At 40.1% G+C, this 13,973-nt stretch overlaps 1 protein-coding gene across 1 annotated transcript in view; it reads right to left on the bottom strand.

Annotated features, from left to right (window-relative positions):
* lamb1a (laminin, beta 1a) overlaps window positions 1-12,800 on the bottom strand; it is a 70,593-nt gene extending 57,793 nt beyond the window's left edge. The window contains exons 1-6 of the mRNA XM_068004824.1: window positions 12,571-12,800; window positions 11,012-11,187; window positions 5,887-6,016; window positions 4,191-4,264; window positions 980-1,168; window positions 671-734 (exon numbers count right to left, since the gene is read on the bottom strand). Coding sequence (XP_067860925.1) covers window positions 671-734; window positions 980-1,168; window positions 4,191-4,264; window positions 5,887-6,016; window positions 11,012-11,187; window positions 12,571-12,601 — 664 coding nt within the window. The 5' untranslated portion in view covers window positions 12,602-12,800. The remainder of the gene's footprint in view (window positions 1-670; window positions 735-979; window positions 1,169-4,190; window positions 4,265-5,886; window positions 6,017-11,011; window positions 11,188-12,570) is intronic.
* Window positions 12,801-13,973: the final 1,173 nt, after the last annotated feature.

The raw sequence follows: 13,973 nt of genomic DNA, 5'->3' as shown, positions 1-13,973 counted from the left end.
GTTTCTGAAACTGACCCACAGAGTTGCCATAGATTAGAAACATCAGGCTGGACTCAAATGTAAATCTGGGGGGACCTGTTGTCCATTTTTATTAGAGTCCAACATTCAAATTTCAATTTTTGTCAAATTCAGCGAGGGAAAAAATGCTTTATTTTCAAAAAAAATGTACAATTTTTTTCTCTCTCCCCGTTCTCCTCCGCCCTTTTCCAACAGAATAGCACTGTTGTTTCATTAGGAACGTAACAGCAACAGACAAAATTGAACAAAGACTGGAAGTTACGAGCTTTAAAAAAAGTCTACATTTTCCAGTCCTCTGCCAAAAGCAACATCCTGAAAGAGGAACATCCTACACTTCTCTACAGCAACCAGGTTATATTCAAGTCAACAGGAAGCATGCAGCTCAGACGGGAAACTATGCTTAATACAAATCCATTTACCCAGTTATTACTGTGTCAATACAGAAGCACAATCAGAAAAACAATTACGACAGAAAATATTTAGTGGTCCATGTTAGTATTGGCAGTAATAAGATTAAGTCATTGCACTGCTCTGTGTAAGTAATTGACAGCAATCATAGGAGAAAAAGTGTGACGTTTACAGAAATGTTCAGTTTTTATTAAAAAAATTATTAAACCATAGTGGTATAAACAAGCCTGGAAGTAACAATTACTTTGTATTCTTCGGCTATAAGGATCTTCAATTCTAAAGGCTGGATCCAACACTCGATAGATAACCTAAAGACAGAAGAGATAAGTTTTACAAGATAACATAAATGATAATATGCTTATGTCAGACAAACTTGCTTAACTCAGGAGACATAAAATTTATCTACAGTTCATGAAAAGTGGCCTGGATTGAAATATTTTGTCATGAACATATTACTTTAAATTGTATTTTAATACTTAGATTTGCAGTATTTTGAGCCAAGCAGAAAGCTCAGGTCAACAGCTGTCTATGTTCAAGCATTTAAGTCACAAACCTCTCCTTCTGTAGAAGGTTCAATATCAGAATACCGGGAATCACAGATGATGTCATCCACTTTCTTCAATGATCCCGTTGAAATGCCTGGGAAGGATGACTCGCAGTCATAAGCGTAATATCTATAGACCTGCCAGGTCTCTCCAAAATCTGAAGATCGTTCTATCATCATAGCCGCTGGCCGAAAAGTCTGAGGGGAAAAGACAATGCAAATTTTTGTCTTTTTCAGAAAAGGAATTCTCATTAATTCGTCCAAAATCAAGAAATCCTTTCAATAATTTGTGTGGGGGCAATGGAACGTAGGAACAGGAGTAGGCCATTCAGCCCCTCAAGCCTGTTCGATCATTCAATTAGATCATGGTTGATCTGTACCTCAATTCCATTTACCTGTCTTTGATCCATATCACTTGATACCCTTAACCAAGATCTGTCGATCTGTCTTGAAAATGTTAATTGGGGGGGGGGGGGGGAGGAAAAAGGAAGAAATAGAGAAATCCAGATTTCTTCTAACCTTTGCATGAAAAAGTGCTTCCTGATTTCACTCCTGAATAGCCTAGCTCTAATTTTAAGGTTATGCCCCCTTGTTCTGGATTCCTCCACCAAATGAAATAAGTTTCTCTATATCTACCCTACTGAATCCTTCTATCATTTTAAACACCTCAATTAGATTATCCCTCAACCTTCTAAACTTGAGGGAATACAAGCCAAATTTATGCACATTGTCCTCATAATTTAACCGTTTCAGCCCCAAAAAATAAGACAGCAAGGCAATGTGAAGAATTTGAATAGCTTTAAAATGGAAAATGTCATTGACTAAAGCACACGGTGATTTAAGGAATGTTATGACCCCACTAGGCATTCCAAATTTTCTTTCTTTGCTGAAAAAATATATTGTTTTGAACTACCAGGCTACCATTTTGCTCAACTCATTACTACTAGCTAATCATTTACTTAAAACATGGGTATATTCTAAGCCCTGTTTTTAAAAATTTGCTTGGGATTGTTTAGATTTTGTTTTAAGATTGTAAAGTATACTAAATTACCTTAATGAGTAGATATTAGATATGCTTATTTCCACCCTTCCCGGAATCTCTATTTAGAGCATCACACGGTAGAGCTCTCTTGATAGATACATTTTCATGGCATCAAAATGAGATTTACAAGAATGTAGCATTCAGGAAAATGTTTATTCAGTGTCTTTTCATAACCTACTTTTTCCAGGTAAATGTATGTTACCAAGGAAACTATCTGCTTATAGTATGCCTAGTACTTCTTACAATTATTTCAATATCAGGCATTTTGGGGAAAGAAATAACTAGGAAGGGTAAACATACATCACTAAATTGTAAGCTCCTCTATAGTTCAGCGGTTAAGATGGGGAGTAGATACACAATACAGATCAGGAAAGTCCCAAGTTCAATCCCTGTCTGTGGAGTTAGCGCCTCTCAATTGGTAGGTTTGCCACAATTTGCCTCAATGTCCCCCCTGGGGCAGAGAAGATGGGGGAAGTTTGGCCAAGTAGGGATCCCACTCATTGTTATCTAGTGTCACTGGCCAGAATGGACTGCAATTGCCCCCCTCCACAAACAGCCTTCAGACACTCACTGACTAGATTCACACATGACAATGGCCCCTTGAGTAAAGTACAGGCAAGTGACCTGTGCCAGAGGTATAGGAAGGCTACTTGGGAGCAGAAGACAACAAAAGAACACACGCTGTTGAGTTATCATTTAAAGAATCATTCAAACATGGAAAATGCCTCAATCCAAAATCTGTCCCGCACAGGGGCAAAGTTCTGATTAGCATGTACTTAACATTTTTCCTAGGGAATAAGAGAACACTTTTGCTTTTTGGGCACACTAGCTTAATCTAGTATAAAACTAGAATGATTGCTTCATTGATATTACTTGTACAAGTAATATGCCATAATCTTGAAACAAGAATTATTAAAGCTATGCATCCCCAAAAATTATGAGATTAAATGGTAGTAAATGCGTTCTTTTCTTGCTAAAGTGAAGGCAATTCTCAACTCTTATCCCAGTAACATATTTTTCTCTCCATGCTATAGCTTAATCGTCAAGGAGGACTGACTGACGGCCTGATTCAAACTACTGTCAGCTATTCAAAAGTACATGCAAGCCTCCCACAATGTTTGACTGTTTTGGTGGGTATGGTGGTGTAGTGGCTATCTTACTGGGCTAGTAATTCAGAGAACGCGATTTCAAATCCTATCATGGCAGTTTGAGAATTTGAATTTAGTTTGAAAATCTGGAAATAAAAAAAGCTGGTACAAGTAAAGGTGACCACGAAGTTGTTGGATTGTCGAAGTGATCCCAACTGGTTCACTAATGTCCTTTAAGAAAGGAAACCTGCTGGCCTCACCCAGTTTGGCTATGCGTGACTCTAGTCCCCGCATCAGTGTGGTTGATTCTTAACTGCCCTCTAATGTAGTCTCACAAGCCACTCAACTGTACAAGGGTAACTAAGGATGGGCAATAAATGCCAACCTTGCCAGCGATGCCCACATCCCGAGAATGAATTTTAAAAAAAGTCAGTGGCACCCAAGCAACTAACCAAAGGTTGACTTAGCTACATTGGTGTTGATTTAGATTCCCCCTCATCATTAGGCTGACTAACTCCTCCAAATTATGGCCTCATAGCATCACACTTACTCCTTAATTATAACATGACAAATTAAAATTAGAGAAATGTTAAAACCATTCGTAATTCTTTTCAGGTGGCTATTTATAAAGCAGTCTTCATGAGGTGACTCCCTCCAAATACAGACTGTTAGGTGGGTAGAATATAAGCATAAATTGTACATGAGGTAAGTTTAAAAGAAACACCAACTCACAATATTCCTAAAATGCAGTTGTTTTATCAGGAGCTAAAAGTGTCTAGGTCATATCACCCCAATGGCGACTAACAAGTAGCCAATCTACAAGTGTGGTTAAACCTTTGTAGAATTGATAAGCCTTTACAGGAGCATCAATAATTTCACTACCCAAAGGAGCAATAAATTACACAAGTATAAAGCACGTGAGCAATCATTACAGGGTTGGAAGCGCACATTTGTAAGGCCAGTTAAGATCGGCGAATCACTCATTCCAACAAAAATTGCACTGTTGAAAGGTAATTCCAGGTATTCTGTCACTTATATAAAGATCATGAGACTTTCAGGGACAGAAGCACTGGTAAATAACTAAGTTTACCTTGAAAGTCATGATGAGGTGGGTAAAATGGAATTCAGCCTCCAAATTCAGTTGAAGAGAAACATTTTCCATGCCTACAGAAAGGGAAAGCAAATTTTAAATAAGGAAAAAAAGGATAAAGCTCATTACAATAGTTGAAATAGTTTCACTACATGAAACTTGTGTGTAAGTGGCACAACAGGATACAACTATAACAAGGACAAATGCTGCACGAGTGGTACAAGAGCACAAAATGAAGGAGGGGATTAAAATGACTCAAAAGTATTTATCCCAGAATATTGAGAGAAACCAGGGAGGACTTTAGGATCTTTCTGGATGGATGAATTTAGATGTACTGAATGGCTTTCCTCGTCCATAATTATCTTCTGATCTTGTTGGTAGCGCAGCATGTCTTCCCATAAACCAGCTGAAGTGTGGAACATGTTATTCTGTACATGAGCAGACTAGGCCCGACACCTTATCCAGCACGCATTTTTGAAGTAATGATGTCACTACAGAGAAAATGTGTGTACATGTGGTGGCTCACAACATTACGCTACAATATCATCCCCAAAACATGCTGCTGCCACCGCTGGAACAACAACATATTTACTGGCACTAGGAAGACCCAGTCATAAGACATCCAGACTGGTGACCTTGAAAAATTTGGCAGGTCTATCTTGATGATACCCCTGGTTGGGCGAAATCCATGGTACTGGAGCCACTGGCTGAAGACCAATATAAAAGCTACTCAAGTGAGTGTTCCATGGCAGAAGAGTTATTCCTAGTGAATCTCATGAGAAATCTAGCTACAGCAGTTCAGACCTACATTTCCAAACAAGAGTAATATCCAAGCCATTTTTTAAACTACTGGACCAATTCATTTTCAATTGCAATTCAAGTTAATGTTCACCGTCATCTGAACTAATTCCCATTTCCATAGTAGATTGGATGATCTAAAGCATTTAGGCTGTAAGAACTCAAATTTTTGAGAATGTTTTAGTTCAACAAAGTTAGTGTTGAAATATATTAAAATATACACCTGACTAGAGAGTGTGTTTGTTGCTGGTTAAAGCTCCCTTCATTTTAGTGAAGAGACTACCACACTGTACCAATATAACATGTTCTAAATCTGTCAACTTTATGATCTTTTTGAACAGGAATTTTTCTCTCAATTTTCTCTTCTCTCACTTCTCCTCAGACTGCAACCTATGCTGAGATGCTGTTGCATGAGCACAATAGCTCTCTAGCACTTCAACCAAGCGGTAATTCATCATCTGTGATCATAGGCCCCAATTGCTGCCTTAAGAAGAGATAACAAAGCCGGGCAGATGTCCTCACTCATCTACAATTCCCAGCAAGGGTGGTGGGGGTCACTGGGTAGAAATGAGGACTGAAAACTCAAGCTGATTTTTTTCCACTCCCAAACACTAAAACCAATTATAGCATCCAGCTGAGCTTAGTTAACTCAGCACAGGCCAGGGAATAAATCAGAACATTCTTGATTGCATGGCTCAGTAGTGTACCAGGTACCATTTACTCACCAAGTCATTACAGTGAAACTTCTAGGTTAACGTTAGTTAATTCTGTGATGACGTTTCAAGACTATTTACAACTGAAAGTTTGTTAGCCTACGTCATTCAGGCTAAATATGCACGCACGTCTCTTGCTTTATAATGAATTCATTCACGTCTTTTCTCATGTGAACCATACTCACCATTTCCAGACTGCCACCAGGTGTTTAGCCGGTTGAGAGCAAAAGTTGTGACTACATTCTCAATTCTATGACTGTTTTGATTTTCAGCAAAAGTCATCCGTGAATCACATGAAAAGCATTTCTTTTCTTCCTGAAAAATCAAATTGAAATTAATTTTGTATATGTTTACTATTTTCCTAATTCTGAATCCAATATTAGGGATGGAACTCAAGTAGCAAAATCTGGTACATTCAATAAACATATTATTCATTTATATTTTACAGTGGATAATACACTGATCTCCAGTGGCATTTTCTCCTAATCGTAAACTAAGTTCCCACGATGTTGAGTGAGGGTAGATGCACCACGTATGATACTGAGCTGGTCCAGTTAAGTTTCTGGTCAATGGTGACTCTCAGGATGTTGATGGTGGGGGATTCGGCGATGGTAATGCTGTTGAACGTCAAGGAGAGGTGGTTAGACTCTCTCTTGTTGGAGATGGTCATTGCCTGGCACTTGTCTGGCACAAATGTTACTTGCCACTTATGAGCCCAAGCCTGGATGTTGTCCAGGTCTTGCTGCATGCGGGCTCAGACTGCTTCATTATCTGAGGGGTTGCGAATGGAACTGAACACTGTGCAATCATCAGCGAACAGTCCCATTTCTGACAATATGATGGAGGGAAGGTCATTGATGAAGCAGCTGAAGATGGTTGGGCCTAGGACATTGCCCGGAGGAACTCCTGCAGCAATGCCCTGGGGCTGAGATGATTGGCCTCCAACAACCACTACCATCATCCTTTGTGCTAGGTATGACTCCAGCCACTGGAGAGTTTTCCCCCTGATTCCCATTGACTTCAATTTTACTAGGGCTCCTTGGTGCCACACTCGGTCAAATGCTGCCTTGATGTCAAGGGCAGTCACTCTCACCTCACCTCTGGAATTCAGCTCTTTTGTCCATGTTTGGACCAAGGCTGTAATGAGGTCTGGAGCCGAGTAGTCCTGGCGGAACCCAAATTGAGCATCGGTGGGGCAGGTTATTGGTGAGTAAGTGCCGCTTGATCGCACTGTCGACGACACCTTCCATCGCTTTGCTGATGATCAAAAGTAGACTGATGGGGCGGTAATTGGCCGGATTGGATTTGTCCTGTTTTTTGTGGACAGGACATACCTGGGCAATTTTCCACATTGTCGGGTAGATGCCAGTGTTGCAGCTATACTGGAACAGCTTGGCTAGAGGTGCAGCTAGTTCTGGAGCACAAGTCTTCAGCACTACAGCTGGTTTGTTGTCGGGGCCCGTAGCCTTTGCTGTATCCAGTGCACTCAGCCGTTTCTTGATATCGTGTGGAGTGAATCGAATTGGCTGAAGATTGGCTTCTGTGATGGTGGGGATATCGGGAGGAAGCCGAGATGGATCATCCACTCGGCACTTCTGGCTGAAGATGGTTGCAAACGCTTCAGCCTTGTCTTTTGCACTCACGTGCTGGACTCTGCCATCATTGAGGATGGGGATGTTCACAGAGCCTCTTCCCCCCGTTAGTTGTTTAATTGTCCACCACCATTCACGACTGGATGTGGCAGGACTGCAGAGCATTGATCTGATCCGTTCCACAAAGTATTTGTGGAAGAAGAGCCATGTATACTTTATGATAAAGCCAGATGCAAATGACATGATGATATGCTTTGAGACTATTATTCTTGCATCACATTGTAAACAAAAAAGTTTGCCAAGCAGCTTTTTTAAAAAATGAAAGCAGTGCCCTTTGAAAATCACAAATTACTATTTTAAGTAATTGGTTCATGCCTTTGATAACTTTGGAATCAATGTAATTAAAATCCATCAAGAACATGCAAGCCAATTTACTATCTGCAATCCATCACCGATGCCGTGAAATCTACATCCATCTGGGCAGACAATGGGATAAAATTCAGCTTCGGGTGGGGCGCAAAATGGGCAGTAGTGGGTCAGCCGCCCGTTATACAACCTGCCCGGTTTTCCTTTCCAAGGATTTTGATACTTTAATCAAAATTACTATACCTAGAAAGCAAATTAACTGAAGTTGGCCATGGAACTTAATAATTATTGGAAAAAGGCATAAAATGCAAAACTGCTTTTGTACATTAGGGAGTCTTGTGCATTTCAAATGTTTGCAAGTTACCATGTGGTTTGCCCAAGTTTAAAATTGGAAACAGATGTGCCTGTATTCGGATACATTTTGTTCCCAAAGAGAATTCAAATAACTTTCAGCATATGTTGATTTGATGTCTACAAGTGATGTTTAAAGCTCTATTTGCATTGACAGTTATGGAACACCATTGCAAGGATTAGAAACTGTGACGAGGTTGCTGCGCTCAGTGAGAATCAAATGTAATCAATTCTTTTAAAGGTCACACTGGCCTAATTCCTTCAGGGCATCATTATTTGCACAATTTCTTGAACAAATAAGATAGATAAAAACTGGCACCATTCAAATTTAACAATTAGATACTGCTTGCAGAATGAAGACAAAAAAGGATTGCTGATTGTGATTACAAGCAATAATCTCACAAGAAAGCAGCTGTCAGGCTCCAGTTGATTAGGCCTATTGAAAGGAAGGCTTTACTACTCAGCTGCAACAAAAGCTTTTAACTATAAGTAACTTGTTCATCCCATACTTCTGAAAGCTTTTTAAGCTAAATATTAATAATACTGCTTGAAGTGCTTTACTTATATTGAAGAAAAAAAGCTGAAGCACAAAAGAAAAATACCAACTGAATCTTTTTAGCTCATGTTCCTACCAGAAGCTAAAACTGAAGATGGAGCAGCATAATTGGGTAAGTGACACAACTGGATCTGACCAAGTTGCAGATGATCAGGATGACCTTCACGCCGACACTGGGTGACTGAAACGGGAAAATATTCCAAAAGAACCGTCAAGGTTCTTTTTCATCTTGATGGATATCAAGAAACTGTGTTCTGCTTTACATATTTAACTGGTTGATCAGCTCTGAAATCAGACATGTACAGTGAAAGATGCAGCACCGGATGATTGAGTCTGTCCCTATCCCAGTCTTGACCAGTACATCTACGGACCCAAACACTGTTCTGAGTCACCTCCTTTAAACAAAGATGTTGACTTCTAGTACTAGCATTTCTGTACTGGTTCAGTTACTGAAGTAACCTTTGGAGCCAAGCATCTCTTCAGAGTCGAAGCCATTCACTTAGGTGATCTCATCACTTCTCAATTTCCTTGCAAACGAAAAAGCAGTCTATATTGAGACTGAAGGCATTTTTATACTGCTTATTTTTATTGCTTCTGTCTCGGGAGAGCAGCCTCCATGCGCTGCTCTCCCGTTTACTTTTCAGTCAGCTGCTGGTCGCACTGGCCTCAGCTATGTAACGCACAGGCCTGATTGTAATTGGAGTGCTGGGACTCACTCCCCATGTTTACAGGAACCAGTGGTTTTTAGTCTGATGGAAGATTTGCAGACCTACATTTTTGTGGAGCTATGACACAATCGGTTCAAGGTAGTCGGGCTGTTTATACTTGGCAGTACAGCTGACAAGGAGAACGTGGAGTACAAATACCCCACGTATTGCAACTGGAAACTGAATATATTCCTCCAGACAAGAGGATAAACAGTGACAGTACATTTGTAGATTCTCCTCAGTTACAACATGAAGCCTTGCCGAGAGGCATGGTCTCAGAAACCTGCTGGGTCCCAAGCTGAGCTTCCTTCTTCATATCCGATCAGTCAAGACCAAAATCACTTTCTTTTACCTCCAAAATATTGCCCATCTCAACCCCTAATTCTTCCCAATGGCTTATGGTTCAACTTCTCGCATGCTCTCCTTCTTAGTTTCCCTGCCTCCTCAAACTACATTGCGATCCCTATCCTCTCCACGTCCATCCTTGTCAAAAAAAATACCTCTACCTTATGACCTACCGTCCTGCTTTCAAAAATCTCCCCAAAATCTTTCTCAATACCATGTCTTCACATCCCCTCCGTAGCCTGTTCTTCCCTGTGACCTTTTTCTCTCCTAGTTGTTATCCAGAAGAACTCCCCTGCTCTTTGAATAATGCCATGGGATTTTTACATCCACCTGAGCGGACAGACCTGGGCCATGGTTTAACATTGCATCCAAAAAACAACTCCAACAATGCAGCAGTCCCCCCTGTACTGCACTGAACTGAACTAATACTATAGAAGGATATAGTCTTAATGTGAAAGAATTACCATGAAATGTCCCTTAAAATGTATTTCCATTGTTGACATAAGCATTACATTGTGTTTGAAAAACTCAATAGATGCAGGTACAATATTTTTATATTGAATGGTTATCGGCCTTTATTAGCCTTTTGGTGAAATACCTTAGTGCTGCTGCCAAAAGCAACCCCAACTCCGGCAGCAGCACTGTATGGTAGTGAGTCCCAGAGTTACCTTCAAAGACTGAAGATCTACCTGGAGGCAAGTTTCTTCAAAGGAAGTGATGAAAATATCAATATAGACACCAAAGGCAGAGATTACAATCTTTTATGGCCACTGTCAGGCTCAGCCTCCTCCAAACAGGTCAGCAATGCAGTTTTCTACTTGCTAATCTTTACAGACCTACCCCAACCACTGAGGAAGGTACGACATTCAGAAATAAGTTAGTAGATCATGACGTTAAAAACATGCCCTGCAGTTTTACATTTGGTTTGCACGAGACCCAAACTTCCACAAACTGGTGACATTAGTGTGGATCTCTCAGTGTAAAAGTAGCTTAAAACTACAGTTGTGCAAGTATGCACATGCACAGTTCTTTTTGATGAGTGCAATTTGACCCACAGTACAATTAGAGCATTTTCCACACCACTGGGAGCCTCAGGGAATCTTACAAAGCTGCTTTTTGAAGTGATTATGTGATTATAAATAGCTTAGTAGTTCCCATCAAGATGTATTTGTCATACCCCTGTGTTACCTTGTACAGGTGTTCTTTACCATACCAGCACCTGTGGTACATCATAGAAGCAGGCTAAAGACCAAGCAATTAACATGAATGGAGCCAGAGTGACTGGGTAGTTAATCTTGAGACAAAAGCAGATCACCAGTATTTTTCTATTTTGTATACACTTCTGTAGTCTTCATTTTCCTCTCACAACCACACAATAATAAATACAACATACCTGAAGGTGGCTGACAATGCAGAAGGGTTCAGGTTTATATTGGCCACATGTGGAAGTGGCAGATAGTCTATCTGCTCGCCCAATCAACAGGTCTCCTGTGGCTGGGTAACAGCTTCCCTCAGCGCAGCCATAGCTGAACTCTGGCCCTTGAGTGACAACACAGCGCCAAACTGCGACTGGAAGACAAAGAGCACATCCAGGTTATAACACACAATAGCTACAAAAGATGTAGACCAATATGCGGGACTTCTATTTGAGAACATTAATCTAAAATAACATACTATGCTGTACAACAGCATACATCATCTTTCTCAATCTTCATAATTTGTTGAACTGTTACTAAAGATCTCAGACAGATCATAGGTTAAGAGTCAGATAGACTGAAGTTTACAGAAATAATAAATCCTTTCACCCAGTTAAACTGTAGATACCAGTCTCAAATGAGTTACATAGCTGGTTCCCTCCCGCACTGCTTTCTGCCCAGCTACCATCAAACTCTCGCATTTTTCCAGGGTTCCAAATTTTGGCTACGTTTTCAATATTAAGGGAACTGATGGGAATGAGGGAACGTTTCTTTGCACCACGCTGCTGTTCTCTTGTAGTGTGTGAAGCGCATGCTGTCCAAGACTACCTTTCATAGGCGGTCTCATACTTCTCATCCGTAGTGTGGTGGGAATCAGATTGCCAACCTGGCTCCTGAGCTGTACTACAATTTTGAGTTGATGCGCATACAAGGAGGCCACTTTACACCGATGCAAAAGCGCTGGGATAAACAGCGAAGTATATAAATCCACGAGATCATTTTGAAACAAAGTACGCTGCAATGGTTCCAAACAGATGCCTTTAGCATTCAACGTTAAAAGCTAGTTCTAATTCCCAAAACTTCTGGGGAAAAAAAGGTCACTCAACATTTGGAGTTCATACTTTTAATTTTAGATCTAAATCCTACTGAATTACCCCTGTAAATTAATGATTTAAAAAGTTTAAATTACAAACAATCCTGGGATCAGACAATTGCTAACAGAGGGGGAACCCGTTTGACGAACGGAATCAGTATTTTATTCAACCGCTAGTCTTGCTGTATTTGCATTGTTAAATTACTTTTTATAACTGGGACGATTTCATTGATTTCGAACAAAGTTGTTTTACATACAATGTATTATTTAACCGGTAATTTGAGAAATTTATAACGAATGTCGAAAACACAATATCTTACGACAAAAATTATTCGAAAGTCTACGAATTCTGCAAAAAAAAATCAGTGTTGAGAACATTGGAAACTTTTCACTTAAATTAACTGTTGGGACGTTTCCCACAAAAGAACGGCTGCGAATTTGGCACATAACCTATTTTAAGGGAACATTTTTCGGAACTTGACTCTTCGTACGAACAGATGTTTAAAAAGTTATTGCATACAGCTGTGATCGATCAATTTTCTCTTTTATCTCCGAGTTTTTCCCCTTTTAAAAAAAAAACCGTACTTTGACTTTGTTATACGCAAACTTTAGCAACCCGTACTGTTTAGGAGAGGAAATAATTAAAACAAAAAAAAAACTTACCTAAAACAGTTAAAGTCTTGAAGTTGAACATTGTCGACTAACTGCTCTCTCCACAGCAAATAAACTTTTTTGAAACAATTTTCAGCTAATAAACGACAAAAGGGGAAGAAGAGACACAATTCATTAATGAAAACCCCTTAAAGTAACACCGTCAGTCGGAGCGCATTATCGAAGCGGTGAGGCGAAGCGCGCTTAAAGTCGCATCTGCTTCTCTCCGCCAGACAGACTCCGGCTCCACACTCACTCCCGGACCAGGGGAAACTCAGCGCGCATGCGTCCACTCACACTCACCAAACTAGTTTCTCCGAGGATCCAGGACCTTCCATTCTGGTCAGTTATTGTTTCATGCAGAGAAACTTCTGTGTCCCGAAAATGTTTGAAGGATAGAATCCGTTGTTGTCTAAAATATTTTTCTTTTTTAACAAAAAACAGGCTCGAGGCTCGGTAATATATAAACGTAATGACATAAAAGAGAACCGGGTGGAATATAGAGGAAAAGCAAAAAAAGATTAAAGGGTAAGAAGACTGGCGATCAACATAAAGGGATGTAGTAAAGGATCAGAGGTAATTACAGACCAGGGAGGCCATTCAGCCTATGTTAGTTCATGCATCCAGAAGCTCTAAGGTCCCCCCATCCAATGATTTCAGGGTTTTCAACATGACTCTTCTCTGTACTGCTTCCAGAACTTGAATACCCTCCTTGTATCTCAGTGATCAGAACTGAATATGATACTTAAGATGTGATCTGCAGAGCACTGTACAGATTGATCACAACCTTCTCTGACTTATATTTGACTGTTTTGGCTATATAGTCCAACATTCTATTGGCTTTGTTGATTGCTCCTGTGCATCGATCCTACGAAGACTGCTAATTCTCTTTTAACTTCATCCTTAGCTATTTCAACACTATTCAGAGACTACACGTGTTGCTTATTTTCCCTTTATATGTGCAGTACCTTGCACTTTCATCTGCCATCGCTCGACTCACTTATCTTGTCCAACTCACTAATGTCTGAGCTGCTTCCTCCAATTTCAGTTTCCTAGTTTAGCATCATTAGAAAATCTGACGAGTTTGCATTGAGTTTATGATTGCAGATCATTTATGTAAATAAGAAACAGTAGTGGTCCCAACAACAAGCCCCACTCAGTATTTTCCCCCACCCTGACATAACTCCTCTGAATGCTCATTGTTTTCTACCCTTCTTATTTCTTATCCATTCCCATTGTTTACTGTGAACCCGGGACTTTCATGTGGGACTTTCTCAACTTTCTTTCGGAAGTCAAGGTATACAGTGTCATAAGATTTCCTACAGTCCATTTGGGATGTTACTTTCTCAAAAGTCAAGAAGTTGGTCATGCGGGATCTTCCCATTCTGAATCCACATTGACTGCTATTTATTAGC

Source organism: Heptranchias perlo, chromosome 24 (genome assembly GCF_035084215.1).
Source record: "Heptranchias perlo isolate sHepPer1 chromosome 24, sHepPer1.hap1, whole genome shotgun sequence".
Taxonomy (NCBI): domain Eukaryota; kingdom Metazoa; phylum Chordata; class Chondrichthyes; order Hexanchiformes; family Hexanchidae; genus Heptranchias; species Heptranchias perlo.
Note: the sequence above shows the minus strand (reverse complement) of the source record. Positions and strands in the feature narration are given on the sequence as shown.